The following is a 16003-nucleotide window of genomic DNA, read 5'->3' on the forward strand; positions in this document are numbered from 1 at the left end:
TCCAACTCATAACCACGAAGCCCCCAGGGCTCCCAAGTAAATGAGAATAGGTGTTACCAAAGACTACAACAGAGGCAACTGGAAAGCAAACCTTTCCTTTTTTTCCCCCTTGTTCTCTGCTCTAAAATCATTTGCCTCCAAGATGTGAAATATGTCTTAGAATTTCTTTTTCTCATCACTCTTGTAGGAGACTCAGATTTGCGATAGGAACTTAGAGTTTGTAAGTCATTTCATTTCTCTATATTATTTATGGATTTTATAAGGAGTGGAATTGTAGTATTTCCGTTATACTTCACTGAATCCCTGTTTAATGAATTGACTTTACATTTAATCAGTTTGTGCTAAGGAACTTAATGAAATGCTTTATATTTGTCCTGTTTAAAAACAATCAAGGAGATACATTATTCAGTTCAATTTCTGTATAACATATAAGTTTATGATGATTCATGGTTTAACTAAATCAGGTAATACTATTCTTGCAACCATATCTAATAACTCTAAAAGGCCAGATATTTTTCTTTTAACACATTGACAAGCATTTTTTTTACTTAAAAGAGGAATTTTCACATTATTTCATTTTCAAAATGTAACATAAAATATGATGGAGTCACGTGGTCAAAGGATGGAAAAGTTGAAGAAAGCAGTAAGACGAAGGACTGAGTATTTGAACTTGAAGTTATTGCATTTTTAACATTTGAATATGTACATACTCCCTGCCTCCTTATCAACTTTCAATCATTGTACCTACAAAAAATTCAGTAGCTGTCCATTTCCCAACAGGGCCATCCCTCTGCATGCCTTTGAGAACAGTTGCTTATCATATCGTGGTGGCTCACCTGTTGCTGTGAGGCCGGAAGCTATTCCAGCAGTACTGCAGACACAGCCGAGCCCTCCGTGGTGGACAGGTTAGGGCAGAGCTTCTAGAAAAAGGTATATTTGGAAGAAGGACTTGGTGACCTACAGGTCAAAAGCTTGACCAGTGGTAGGTCTTATGGAGAACAGCAGAGCATTATCTGATGCGGTGCTAAAAGATGAGCCCATCGGGTCTGGAAATTCCCAGATGCCATGGGGAAGAGCAGCCTCCTCAAAGCAGAGTCACCCTTATAGTGACATGAATAGAGTGAAGCATTCACAACCTTCATTTGCTGATGTGGTCTGACTCAAACTGAGAAAAACTGCTGCCAACATCAACCAGTACTTGGAATGTGGGATGTAAAATGTATGAATAAAAAGATAGTAGCGAGTTGCCAAAAATGAAACAGAATGCTTGAATTTTTATATTTTAGGCATTAGTGACCTAAAATAGATTGGCACTGGCATTTTGAATTTTAAAAAATCATATAGTATAAAATGACAAATTGAAGAGGAACGGCATTCCATTCATCATCAAAAAGAACATTTCACAATCTACCCTAAGATACAATGTTGCCAGTGATAAGATAATATCTTTAGGGTTATAGGGAAGACCAGTTAATATGATTTGACTGTTATTCAAATTTATATACCACGGCCCTTCATGATCACACATGTTGGTGTGCTGCTTCCATGTAGGCTTTGTTGCTTCTGGGCTAGATGGCCGTTTGTTTACTTTCAAGCCTTTAAGTCCCCAGATGCTATATCTCTCAATAGCCAGACACCATCAGCCTTCTTCACCACACTTACTTAGGCACACCTTCGTCTTCAGCATTTATGTGAGGAAGGCGATCACACAATGATGGCTTTTGTTCTTTGGTGTCTGCTACCTGGTCCGTTCAACACCTTGTATTCACTTAGGCTGTGTGCTTCTTCTCTGTGGGCTTTGTTGCTTCTGAGTTAGATGGCCGCTTATTTGCCTTCAAGCCTTTAAGACCCCAGACACTGTATCTCTTTGATAGCTGGGCACCATCAGCTTTCTTCACCACGTTTGCATCAATTGATGTATGTCTGGATTGTGATAAGAGTGTATGAGCCCCAGTAAAATGATTTATTAAATAAAAAACAGACAACATAATAAAGCAAATATGCTTTAAGAAAAAATTTATATACCAATAACAAATGCAAAATAGAAGAAATTGTAGGGTTTTTTAAAACAACTTTGGCAGTCAGAGATTGATCAAACATGGACTCAAGATACATTGATAATTAGTGGTAGATATAATGTGAAAGTTGAAAACAAAAAAGTACTTGGAAAATTTAGCCTTAATGATGCAAATTCATTTTTCAAGGATACAGCCTTCAGTCTGGTTTTCGAACTCAATGTAACTCACTCATGAAAAACTTTGGTCTTTAACAGTTGATCTGACCACTCATCTACTTTCCTTCAATTTCATTATAATTGTTCCCATTCTACTGAATCAATCTGAGCCAGAGAGCCTGGGTGACGCACACATTCCATCAGTCAACATAGGAAGCAGTGGTTCTACTCAGTATCCTGGACCTTCTCACAGTGCCCTTTGTTTTTTATCTTTTGGGGAAATATATTCAGTATTGCCTTCTTATGGAGTCGAAAAAGTGAATTGGTGAGCATTCTCAAGTTTTCCTGTGTGGACAGGTATCTTTGGAGTTTGCATTCTCTCCCGCAATCACCTCTGTTCAGTTCCTCCTCACCGATAATAACTGTCTGCAATGATTAGCTAGCATATCCATCAGTCTGTCTCCATGTTTCCCTGGCAACCCTTCTGTAGCCTAAAGCAGTGGTGCTCCACCTTCCTAATGCCGTGACCCTTTCATAGAGTTCCTCATGTTCTGGTGATGCCCCAACCATATATTTGTTTTCATTGCTACTTCATAAGTGTCATTTTGCTACTGTTGGGAATCTTAATGTAAATATCTGATATGCAAGATGTATTTTCAGTGTTAAAAATTGAACCTCATTAAAGCATAGTGATTAATCACAAAAACAATATGTAATTATATATTGTGAAATATTTATTTCTAATGACAAATAAATAAAATTTTGTCTTAAAGCATGGTGTAGCATGGGTAACAGACTTCATGCCGGGTACTCACTCGTATGTGGGTGTATCTGCATGTGGGCTGACCCGCCTGGAGAAGGATAGAGGAGCGGTTTCTTGGCTCCTAACACCATCGGAAATATGTGTTTTCCTATGGTCTTAGGTGGCCTCTGTGAAAGGGTCGTTTGACTCTCAAAGGGGTCGCAACCCACAGATTGAGAATCACTGGCCTAAAAGGTGCTATTTCTAAAACTCCACCAGCTCTAGATTTTTGCAGAATATTTTCCCAATTTAGCCCCCATCTAAGAAAGGGTTTATATTTTATAGCTACTACAGTTCCATTCATGTCGACTGTACTCTTTTCCTACCCAGGTTTTGCTTATGAGAATGAAAGTGCTCAACTTCTCAGCATCTACAGGTTTAGTTGGTGGTTTACAAGAACATTACCTGAATGTATCATTTGTTACCAATTCTCAGGGGGGATGCCCTGGGTTGAGAAATATAAAGCACAAACTCAATGGAAAGTGTATGGCTAATTTTAAATGAATTATCTGTATTTAATTTTCTGTCTTTGTTATTTTTGCAGTTTAACAGCAATGCCCAGGATGTAAGCTGTTTTAAACACCTGGTTCAAGCAAATGTAAGAAATAAGAAAGTGCTGAAAGATGCAGTGAATAACATCTCAGCAAAAGGAATAACCGATTATAAGAAAGGTTTTAGCTTTGCTTTTGAACAGCTCCTTAATGTAAGTATCAATAACACCCTCTATTCTGTTTTATTAAGTGGTGATAGGAGAATTTCTGCATTCTGATCATGATTAGTTGTCTAAAGTTAGTTCTGCTTTTCAGTTACTTAGATAGAAAATGTGATCAAGCAATAAATATTTATAACATATCTTTCAGTCCAATATTAAATGCTTTCTAAATGTATGTTCTAAGACACACACCATTTTCTACTTCTTCAGCTCCTGAGCTCAATTAATTTGTTGTAATTTTGCCCCCCTCCCTGGCCCCCTCTCCCAGAAATCCTAGAGAGTTAAAGATGAAGTATTTATTAAGGAAGTTAGCACATTAAAATACAGGAAATAAATGTCCAAAATATAGTTAGTTGCTGATTACAGACATGTAACAAAGTTCTTTCAGCACTGCTAATAAATGCCCACGGGGCATGCTACTCCACAGTAAGCCTAAAACCAAAGGCACTCAGCTAAAGGTACATGGGTCTGTGAACCCCACTTGCTGAATGAAGTGCCCAGAGGCACAGTCCTCTTGGAATGTGTGACCTGAGGACACTCAGCTCAGCTCTGTTGGACAGCAAACCTGTTGTTATTAGGTGCCATCCAGTGAGTTTGTGACCCTGTGCACAACAACGCTAAACACTGCCCCGTACAGGGCTATCCTCATCACTCTTCCTGGGCGCGAGTGAATTATTGCAGCCACTGGCCGTCTGTCTCCTTCAGGGCCGTCCTCCCTTTAGCTGTCCTGCTGTACCACGCAGGATGCCCTTCTCCAGGACTGGTCTGTCTTGATAGCATGTCCAGAGGACGTGAGACAGAGTTTAGCTATCCTTGCCTCTCAGGAGCACCCTGCCCTGAGTTGTCGCAAGACAGATTGGTTTGCCCTTTCGCAGGTCAAGGTACTTGCATGTTCTTCACCAGCAGCACCATTCAAATGACTCCATCCTTTAGTCTTCTCTATTCCGTGTCTGGCTTTCACATGCATATGAGGCACTTAAAAATACCCTGGCTTGGGATAGGGGCATCTTAGTCCTTATAGAAATATCCTTGCTTTCAGTACTCTAAAGAGGTTTTGTGCAGCAGATTTACCAAATGCAACTCATGTTTGATCTCTTGACTCCTGCTTCTATGAGCATTTTTATGGATCCAAGCAAGACAAAATATTTGATAATTTCAACATTTTCTCTATTTATCATGATGTTAAATATTGATACAGTTGTGAGGATTTGGGTCTTGTTGACATTTCCTATGTCATTGATATTTAAGTTTGCAATCCTTGATCTTCAACAAGTGCCCTGTGACCTCACTTTCCGCAAGCAAAGCTGTTTCATCTGCATACTGCAGCTTGTTAATGAACCTTCCTCCAGTCCTTATGCCACGTATAGCCTTAATCGAACCCAACTTCTCTGATTATGTGGTCCCCATATAGATTGAGTAAGTATATAAAAGGATCCAAGTCCGCCAGACACAGTAGCATACCCATTCTTTACTAGCTGCTGGTAAAAAGTCCTTGTGCCCTCGCTGGCCTCTCGTACTGCCTGCCCCACAGCTAGAGATGACCTTTGTGGATCAGTTCTCACATAATCCCTGGAGAAGTCTCACAGGTGCTGCTTCCCGCACTCCCCGCACGTGTCGGAGCTCTTTTATCACTGTGGAACAATTTCCCAAGGTCATGGCTGGCCTTCCTCAGCATGGAAGGATGTTCAGGTCTTTTTATATCATGCATTAGCTATTACTTTTCAAGATAATATTAATTTTGAATTGCGGGTACAAATAGCATGTAGAATTAAAGTGTACACTTTAGTTCCATCTAGACCTTAGTTAAGATTTCATTTAGTTCTTCGGGTAATACTTTATAAAGTAAAATATTACCAAGTATAGCAAGAGGCCTGTTGTTTCACAAGAATTGTTTGCGTGCATATTCAATAGGTACTGTACTATATCATCTGGATTCAAGGACAGAACAAAGTGTGTTGTGAAATGCCATGTTAAGTAAATTATCCACTCTACTAACAGTAATTTTAGTAAAGCGCCAAGTTTTCCCCCGTCTGCTTAATATGTTGTCCGCCACTGTGTGCAGTTGTTGTGACTGTGTGATTCTTTAGATAATTGCAAATCCTCTGAAAATCTGCCCGATGTGCTTTGTTCAGCCGCAAATCCTAAGAAGACCGCTCCTGGGATACATCAGATGGAAAACATTCATTTTCTCAATAATTTCTACATGGATTTCCATATTGATTTGGTAGCATTTTCAATTACTGGGCTAAATAAAATATATTACTAAAATTAATTTAAGACGTTTCTTTGTGCTCTCAGGACAGTTAAAAGTACATCTGTGATTCATATTATATTCATACTAACACTGGACTAGAGTTGGCATTTTATAAGAGCTGAGTATTTGTAAATCAAGTGCCATCCTTTATTCTCAGCACTTTTGCAAACACATTACACAACAATGAGGAAAAATACTAAGTTTATAATATCAGATCGTAAAGAGTCTGCTTTCTGAACTGATTGCTCCTTTTAGTCCCCCTCTGGTGCTGATCCATTGTTAAGCTTGTCTAACTGTTTCGGGGACCTGGAAGGTTAGCCTTTGGAACTGCTGTGTGTGTGTGTGTGTGTGTGTGTGTGTGTGTGTGTGTGTGTGTGTGAAATAATATTGTGGAAAAGTCCATCAGGATTTGTAAAGATGAAAGTTTTGTGTGTCAAGGGACCCACCAGGAGTTAGCAGTCTCTGGAATGCAAGGCTAATGTACATAAAGCAAGGAGAGAAAAGATGACAGAATGTTCATAAACAGATAAAGATATATGTGAAAACGTGTACACATTTTATTTATATTGTTTTTATTCTTTGGTGTAATCGTAGGAGCATGCAAATGACAACATTTTCATTTGCTGATTTGTAACCATCCACTAACAATTGAGTAGTTAGGGGCAAGCAGTGTGCTGGGCAGGGAAAGAGCCCTGGACGAAGGAGAGAACTAGCTAGCCTCATGGCACGCACCTTCTGTTAAGGGAGGCTGACCCTCAAACCCACTGTCAGAAGTCGGGTCCAACTCAGACTGGAACGGGCACAGGGCGGAGTAGAACTGCTCGCTCCCGGGGACGTTGGCGAGTCTTCACTAGCTGTATAAACACAGCAACGCGATCTCACTGTCATATCATCAATTCTGAGTCATAGTGGCTCTCTAAGACAAGGGCTTAAGTGGAGAGCAAATGCTTTGAGAATGATTGGGGCAGGGAATGTATGGATGTGCTTTATACAATTGATGTATGTATATGTATGGATGGTGATAAGAGTTGTATGAGCCCCTAATAAAATGTAAAAAAGAAAAGAGAAAAAAAAAAGAAAATGATTAGGGCAAAGAATGTACAGATGTGCTTTATACAATTGATGTATGTATAAGAGTGGTATGAGCCCCTAATAAAATGTTTTAAAAGAAAAAAGACAGGACAGAACTGCCCCTACCGATTTCTGAGACTAAACTGTGCGTTTTGGTCTGGTTTGCGAACAGTACAACGTGACCAGAGCGAACTGCAATAAAATTATTATGTTATTCACGGACGGTGGAGAAGAGAAAGCCCAGGAGATTTTTGCCAAATACAACAAAGAGAAAAAAGTGAGTATAATCTTAAATAATATTTAAAATTTAATTTTGATGTAGGCAGTTTGGAGGAGAATGTTGGGCAACAGAGGAAAGATTCTTGATTAAAGCCACAACAATGCCATTAAAGTCAGGGATTTTGAATGTCTTATTTACAGAATCAAACCAAACCAAACTCACTGCCATGGCTCCATCGCCACCTGATAGACAGAACAAGGTAGAACTGCCCCTGGGGGCTTTGGAATTGTACCTCTTTACCAGAGTTTGCCTCTTCTTTCTCCTGAGGGATGGCTGATGGATTTGAACTGCTGGTCTTATGGTTAACAATTAAACGTATAACCTACACTACCACCAGCGTTCCTGTAATATCTTTGTAAGGTTCCAAGTACCTCATGACAATACATTAATAAAATATCTTTAAAATGCATGCCTTGTTCCATTATTCATAGGTTCTAAATAAGTAAATATGATAGGAAGAGAGAACCAAAAGAGAATGGAAAAGTAAAATATGCTTTAAGGCACCAATTCTCAACCCGTGGGTCGTGACCCCATTTGGTTTGTTTATATCTTAGTACATCAACTGACTGCCATTGAGTAGCTTCTGACTCCTTCCTGGTCATCCTATGGGACAGAACTGCTCCAGTGGGTTTCCAGGACTGTGATTCTGTATGGCAGTAGAAAACCTCATCTTTTGTCCTGAGAGCCCCTGGTGGCTTCAAACTACTGGCCTTGTGGATGGCAGGCCAACCCAGGACCACTACCCCACAGGGCTTCCGATATATCTTAGAAGTCGTAGTAGAAACTATGTACGGAACTAACATATCGCTCTCGGTTTATAAGTCATGCTTCAAACTACTGAGACAGACGTAATGCTATAGCTGCAAAGACAAAGAGTGGATTTATAAAGACACTGATAATGACAGACAGTGGTGATGAAAACCAAGAGGAGATGAAGGTGCTTGGCATGTTAAGAACCTGTGTGAAGGAAAGTCATTTCAACGGGGGAATGGCAGCCCCTTGAGGGCCGGGGTTTGTCTCAATGTTCGTTGTACTGTAAGAGGAAGATACTGTAGCATGAGTGACCTAACTGCCGAAATAGCACCCAGGAAGCTGAACCTACTGACAATGAGGGGATATCGGCTTCAGTCATTATGATCGCTTTGCTAACAGTCCTCCCCTCCCATCAGCCTATTTCCATTTTTGGCTGACTGGATTTTATGGAAGGATGGTGATTCCTAGCTGGAGTCCCTTAAATGGCTAAGAATCCACAGAATTGTAATGAGAATCACATATTATTACTGGCTCAGCACCTGTAGCAAAGACCCCACTCTCATGCAAGATGCTGCTCTTGGGGAAATGCCCTACGGAGGAGAGGGAAGGTGGACCGCACTCTGGACTCTGTGCAGTGTTCCTGTAAGCTTAAGCTTCACTGGAAAACAAAAGATTAAAAAAGCTTTGTGTGCCTCTGCATTTAAAAATTCCAACAGGAATTATATGTGTCTACAAGGATACTGTACGGGGCAAAATGTCACTTGCTTTGCTTTTGAATGGAAAGTCTTATTCTTTAGAGAGGCGCGGCTCCTCCCCGGCTCTGAGGGATAGTTTTACATGTCTCTTAAGGAACTTGCTCTGGGACCCTGGTGGCAGCATGGTTAGGTGTTGGACTGCTAAGTGCAAGGTCAGCTGTTTGAAACCACCAGCCACACTGCGTGAGAAAGAGGGGCTTTCTCCCTGTCTGCAGTGTCGCCACAAATTGGCATCAACTAGATGACTGTGAGTGGGAATCAATTTCTAAGACAAAAAATAGAATTAATATATTTAAACGTTTGACAGAAAAAATACTGTAAATATTGTAGGGGACAGCATTGCTGATATTCTGGGAGACTCTGAAACACTGAGGAGCTCTTTAGCTTCACTGCTATCTGAAAATCAACAGTGAATTCAAAAAGTGTATTACAGCATATAGCTTCAAACGACGTTATCGTTGAGCTTTGTGTATGACATACTTTTGGGGCGGTGTGTAAGCTGGTTTTGTTTTTGTTTGTTTTGTTTTATTACCGGGTAATTTTTAATGGTCTAGAAGATCAAGTCCTTTTTAAAATGTCAGTAGATGGCGGTCATGAACTGCTGTCATTAGAGTAAAACAGTTTTGAGTGATGAAAACTTCAGACTATAGGGATTTCTCTTCAAAAAATATGAAAAAAATTAACGAGGAGATGCCTTCATTTACCCCACAGCCAGCATGGTTTACCTCCTTCAGGCCACAGTGGGTTTGTGTTGGGCTGCTAACCACAAGGGGGCACTTGGAAACCTCCCGCCGCTCTGCGGGAGAGAGATGAGGCGCTGGGCCCTCATGGAGAGCTAGGGTCACGGCAGGTCTCCCCTGTCCTGGAGGAGTGCTGTGAGTTGGCACGGACTCAATGACAGTGAGTTTTAGGTTCACCGTTTAAAATGCAGGACAGTCACCCGATCTTCCAGCTGGCTATTCCCGACTCCCAGGCTTGCCGCGTTCGTGCTGGGTTTCAGAGCCCATAGTGGATTGCGTCGAAGGTCTGTCTACATGGCGTGTCACCTGTGGAACCCCTCTTCTGCTCCTTCTTTGGATTGCGAATCCTGCCAGAATGGGTCAGTGTGCTGGTTCCGTTTGACATCTAACCCCACAGCAGGGAGCGCAGTCTCAGCTCATTCTCAGTAGACATCAATGCAATGAACTGGGAATGTGTAACTACGAGTCCTGTTGTCAAACCATAATTACAAAACATACAGCGGCACGGGATGTTCGAGTTGTCCGAATACCCTAAGTGCTCTAACATTGCCACGTTTCGCAGACCTCAAATATAACTAAACAAAAATGAATTTATCTAAGGATTACCGAATGAATCTTACTCTGATAATTGAAGAGTTTTTAGCATCTTATATCTAACGATAATTTTAAATATATTTTATGTTTTATGATAGAAGGATATAAATGCAAGCGCCTACTTATATCACTTTTAATACATGTAAATTTTGATAAGCCATGTTTTCTTTTATTGTGATAGTCTCTAAACCAGTATTCCCCATAGTGGGTGATACTCCCCTCCCCCAAGGGTGCAGGAATGATCCCAGGGGGCTGCATAGTAGATACCTACACTTTATCCTGGACTATGAGTTATAATACAAAGTTTTTAATTGCTCAGTATATTTCTTTTCTTTTATGGTTCAAATATATTTGGAAACCCATGGTCTAAAAACGCTATTAGTAGTCTGATTCATTGCTTGATAATTTTCTTCAAAAAGGAAGAGGTAATTAAACAAATTGGGAAATGAGTTTTACACTTATGTATTATACTTAGTACCTAAGATATATCTAAATTTTAATAGGAGTGTGCATATTTTAAAAACAACTTTAATTAAAACAATATAATTGTGCACACTAATGCAAGTGGTGTTCATTGTTGTTACTTTATTTTGTTTTGTTTTTTTCCTCTAGAGCACTCTCAAAATCTAGGATAAGTATGTTTCCTGGGAATATCATCTTTTTGTTTGTTTCCTGGTATTTGCTTAATTATCAGCAGTTACAGGTTTATGTCATAAAGAAATACATTTTATTCTAGCCACTGTTTTCTAGCCACTGCTTTCACAAGTTTTAATTTATTGAATCAGTTGCAAACTTTGGTCTAGAGCAGTGGTTCTCAGCCTTCCAAATGCTGTGGCCCTTTAATACAGTTCCTCCTGTTGTGGTGACCTCCAACCATAAAATTATTTTCCTTGCTGCTTCATAACTGTAACATTGCTACTGTTATGAATCAAGCGACCCCTGTGAAAGGGTCACTCGACCCCCAAAGGGGTCACGATCCACAGGTTGAGAACCTCTGGTCTAAAGCCTTTCTTCATGTGTGGCTGTGTCCTAAAATATATGTATCATTTTGATATTGTTATCTTGAGCACCATTTCATCCCAGCCACCCTTTATAGCAATTCAACATTTTACACCAATATTGCATTGCTATCATAGTTAACAACATACAAGATCGTTAACATCATATCCATTTTTATAAAAGTAATCAATCTACTTCTGTCATTTATCTGTTTAGATTTGACATTCTGCTTTAAGGACACACAGTTTTTAAAGAACTGAACACAATCAAACTCTTTACTTTTTGTCTCCCTTCTGACTCATCGGGAGTGACTCTGTAGGGCAGAGCAGAACGGCACAAGGTTGCAAAGGCGGCCCGTTTTCACAGAAGCAGACTGCCTCTTTACCTTTCTCCGCAGAGCAGCTGGTGGCTTTAATGGGTGGACCTTTTGGTTAGCAGCCAGGCAATTTACCACTGCATGACCACGACTCCCTTTTTAAAGAACAGAATGCCCTGTATTAAAGAATATGCTCATGATTTTGAAAATTAAGTAGTTAGCACTAAGTTTCTGTAGCATTATACTAAATCTCATTTCCATTGAAGGTTTTGAAACTAGATAGTCTTGTGTTTAGCTGAGCTGAGGTGGCGGAGCGGATTGCACATTCGGCTGCTAACTGCGAGGTCAGCAGTTCTAACCCACCAGTCATCTTGCTGCAGAATGATGAGACTTTCTACTCCTGAAAGATTTACAGCCTTGGAAATCCTCAAGGGCAGTTCTCTGTTCCACAGTGTTGCTTTGGGCCAGAATTATCTCCATAGCAGTGAGAGGGGTTTCTCTCTCTCTCTCTCTCTCTCTCTCTCTCTCTCTCTCTCTCTCTCTCTCTCTCTCTCTGGACTATACGTCTATGGGCCAAAATGTGCCTGTTTTATTTTGAGACGGAGAAGCTTGCCCATTATTTCATGCCTATGGTGAGTGAAAAGATGCATAGAAAAGGATAACTTATTGGCTGCAAAATGCAGACAGGTTAACTGATGGTGATCCCAGAACAGGGCAGGCTTGAGAAAGCGTGATCAGAGGGTTCTGGCTTGGACAGGTAGGAATTTTATTTCTCTAAAGAGCTGTCCATTGGTTGATGCACATTCTACTTTCACAGTCAACCTACCAAATTGTCTAATGCGTGTTTAAACGAGCAGGAGAGCTGGTGGAGTGGTTGGACCCGCTGAACTGCTAATGGCAAGGTTAGCTGTGGGAATCCCCAACCACTCTGTGGGAGAGAGACGAGACTTCTGACTCTAGGAAAGAGTGCTGCGTGGGAAACTCACAGGGGCAGTTATACCTGCCTAGTAGGGTCACCACGGGTCTGCATGACGCAGTGTCCATCAGTTTAGACAAACAGACAAGAATGTCTCCTAGAGTTCATCTGTTCTTAGTGTGCTGAAAATAAAAGAGCTGGAAATATTTTGTTATCATTTTACTGGGGAATCATACAACTCTTATCACAATCTATCCATCCATCCAGTATGTCAAGCACATTTGTGTATTTGTTGCCATCGTCATTCTCAAAACATTTGCTTTCTACTTGAGCCCTTGATATCAGCTCCTCATTTTCCCCCTCCCTCCCCACAACCCCTGCACCCATGAACCCCTGATAGTTTATAAATTATTATTTTGTCATAGCTTACACCGTCCGACATCTCCCTTCATCCACTTTTCTGCTGTCCGTCCCCAAGGGAGGAGGTTATATGTAGATCCTCATCATCGGTTCCCCCTTTCTAGCCCCCCTTCCCTCCACCCTCCCAATTATCCCGCATTTACTTGTGAGCTGGCAATAATTTTTATTGTTATATTTTAAATGCATTTACATTCCTTAAGATAACTACATCTACAAAGTTTTTAAACCAAGATGAGTTTTTTTGGTTTGTATATGAAAGCAATAAAATTCATTGCCCTTGAACTGATGCTAACTCATGATGTGGCACTATAGGACAGGGTAGAACTGCCCTGTGAATTGCCACAACTCTAACTCTTTACCAAAAACCAAACTCACTGCTATCAATCAATGCTGCCTCATAGCGACCCTCCAAGACTTAGAAACACTCTAAGCAGGCTTCTAAGTCTGCAACTGATTATGGTATTAGAAAGTCCAGTCATTCTTCAGCGGAGCTGGCTGGTGGTTTCAAACTGCTGACTTTCCAGTTAGTAGTGAAAGGTTTAACCACTAATGAAGCTGGGTTCAAAAGGCTGGCTTTCTGGTAAAGATGTGGGGTCACGGTCCCTGGGCTGGCATGTGCCGCGCGCCCAGCGGGGGCAGCGCAGCCGATGCGGAGCCATGGCCAGCACGGTGGTGGCAGTTGGACGGACCACTGCTGCTGCAGGATTTGCAGGCCATTATGTTTTGCAAGCCATGAACATGTGGAGCCTCAAGTAAAACAAGTTTTTCAAAGTCTACCAAATCTGCCTTCCGCGGTGGCTATTACCAAGGTGGATTTGAACCCAAAATGACGAAACGGGAGGCAGCATTACTTCTGGGTGTAAGTTTTGCTGCCAATAAAGGAAAAATAAGAGATGCTCATAGACGAATTATGCTCTTAAATCACCCAGATAAGGGAGGATCTCCGTACGTAGCAGCCAAAATCAACGAAGCTAAAGATTTTCTAGGAGGCCAAGCTAAAAATGAAGTAAATGTACGATGAATTTTGAAGTATCTATTAGTTTATATATGAGTCTGACTTTTTATAATAAAATGCCTGAAAGCTTTGTTTTTTTTTAAAAAAAAAACAATTCATGGGAAACTTCCATTTTTAATTCAATTTTTCCACGAATGTTTTAAATCCCTTTATATATGTAGAAACTTTATAACTAATGTGGATATGTACATTAAGTATTTTAATCGACTTTATATATGGCTTCAAATGCATGTGAGTGGATTAGAGAACCCTTTCTTTCTCCTCCCCCTCCACTCACTCATTCACTCTCCTTTGGGAGTTTGTCACCCACAGACACTTGTACACAAAGTAGTCTTACTGTGTTAGACACTTGCACTTAATAACACTTCACTCAGATGTGTATGATAGATAACTACGCCTATGAAAAAATAATTTCAATGACAAACACGAATCAACTTAGAATTTCAGTACACACAAAACCTCTCAAACAGCCAACTTACAAAAATAAAATATGGTACGTTTACTAAAATATAAACCTTCTCACTTAACATTATTACATTGCGTTTTATCTGATTTAAAATCAGATACACATTTAATTTTATTAGTCAGTGTGCTTCTTTAAAGGAAGACAGGAATTATCTTGCAACTGGCAGATGTGGGAATAACTGTCTTAAAGTTCAGTGCACCTTAAAAAAAATCCAAACAAACTCAAAACCAGTTGTGACCAGTCCTTGTCCTTTCTCTGAGTGTCTGGCTTGGCATTAATGGGGCTGCTGAATGCTTCCATTTCCATTCATTTGTTATCCAAATCATTCAGTGCGACCAGGTAAGTGTGATGCCATACAGCTAAAGAGCTGATGAATGAGGCTACAGATACACAGCCTAATCTAATGAGACCAGAAGATTTGAGAACTAGAAAAAAAAAATGTTTGGGTTCTTTTGTGAAATGTATTACTTCTGGGAGTTTATCTACTTGATTATAGATAGGTGCAGCTATAAAACAGAATCCCTGTTCTCTGCTCAAACAGCTGCTCCCAATTAACATAGATTCGCTCTCTAAACCTTACCTGCAGCGACTCCATTCCTCAGGGGTCGCCCATGTGTGGGAGAGCTCTTTTAAAGCAGCCCAACCTAAAATGAACCTCAGCATTGAGTCCAAACAAATGAGTAAAGGAAAGTAAAACCAGATCCAGAGTTGAAAGATTATTCCCATGGCCAGCAAAATTAAAGATGTTTCATTTTCTATGGAATAGCAAAGAAATTAGTAAGCAATGTGCACTTAACAGTGTCTAGCCAGCTAGGAAATTGTTTCTTGATTCTTATTCTCAAAATTAATTTTAAAACCTGATTGACTTCACAAAAAAATAAAATGAAAATTTCAAAATAAGGATATTGAATGAGAACAAATAAAAAAAACATAGATAAGGAAGAATTTTCAGAGTACAGAATGCAAAACCATAAGCACCTGACAGTGGGCGCATTTTAAAAATTTCTCCTGGTTTGCTTTCAGACCCAAGGCAGAGATATATAAAAAAAAATCAAATGACTGAATATGCATATGGTTTGTATATAGTTGGATTTACAATTGCCAATAAAACTTTCAACACATGATAGGGAAAATAATTATTGCTTTAGCTCTTGTCTCTTTGTCTGACAAGACAAGAAAGTAACCTTGAAAAGAAACTTCAAATATATGGCAATGAAGGGTTCTATCATATTCATTCTTGTAAAATATTCAAGGCAATTTAAGTAAGGCACAATTACTTAAACTTATTTCTGATTTTCTGACACTTTCTGAAGCTGATACAAGGCTTCCACTTTTAGGAGAGGAGTAGTACCTTTGTTCATTCAAAACCAAATGCAGTGTTTATATCCTGGAGGTACAGGATAGCGGGGATGCTAACTATATAGCACTGGCCCCGTCAATAGGCATATGTTCTCTTTAAAAGACATGTTTGTCTTTGTCCTGGTTTCTAACCATATCCATTCATATGTGTTTCTCCCAGAATAAAAATATATAAATTGACTATTAATTCCCCAACATAATGGAAATCAAATCAGATACATTTTCTTCAGATTTCAGTACTATTATTTACATAGAGTTTGCAGACTGCTTGTTTCGTCTACGGTGTAAAATCTAGTGAGACAGGAGGTTAAAGAGTACAGTGAGTATGAGTGCGCACCATGACATTACCTTTCCAAAAACCTGCCGCCACCGCGTCAG

General features: G+C 40.0%; 1 protein-coding gene and 1 pseudogene across 2 annotated transcripts in view; both read left to right on the forward strand.

Moving 5' to 3' along the window:
- The window catches only part of CACNA2D1 (calcium voltage-gated channel auxiliary subunit alpha2delta 1), a 496866-nt gene that overhangs the window by 395855 nt on the left and 85008 nt on the right, over positions 1-16003 (forward strand). For both annotated transcript variants that reach the window (XM_075558477.1, XM_075558479.1), the window contains exons 11-12: positions 3520-3678; positions 7185-7289. In XM_075558477.1, coding sequence (XP_075414592.1) covers positions 3520-3678; positions 7185-7289 — 264 coding nt within the window. The remainder of the gene's footprint in view (positions 1-3519; positions 3679-7184; positions 7290-16003) is intronic.
- Positions 13443-13806, forward strand: LOC142457007 (mitochondrial import inner membrane translocase subunit TIM14 pseudogene; annotated as a pseudogene).

The sequence above is a fragment of the Tenrec ecaudatus genome, chromosome 9 (genome assembly GCF_050624435.1).
Source record: "Tenrec ecaudatus isolate mTenEca1 chromosome 9, mTenEca1.hap1, whole genome shotgun sequence".
In the NCBI taxonomy this organism is placed as follows: Eukaryota; Metazoa; Chordata; class Mammalia; order Afrosoricida; family Tenrecidae; genus Tenrec; species Tenrec ecaudatus.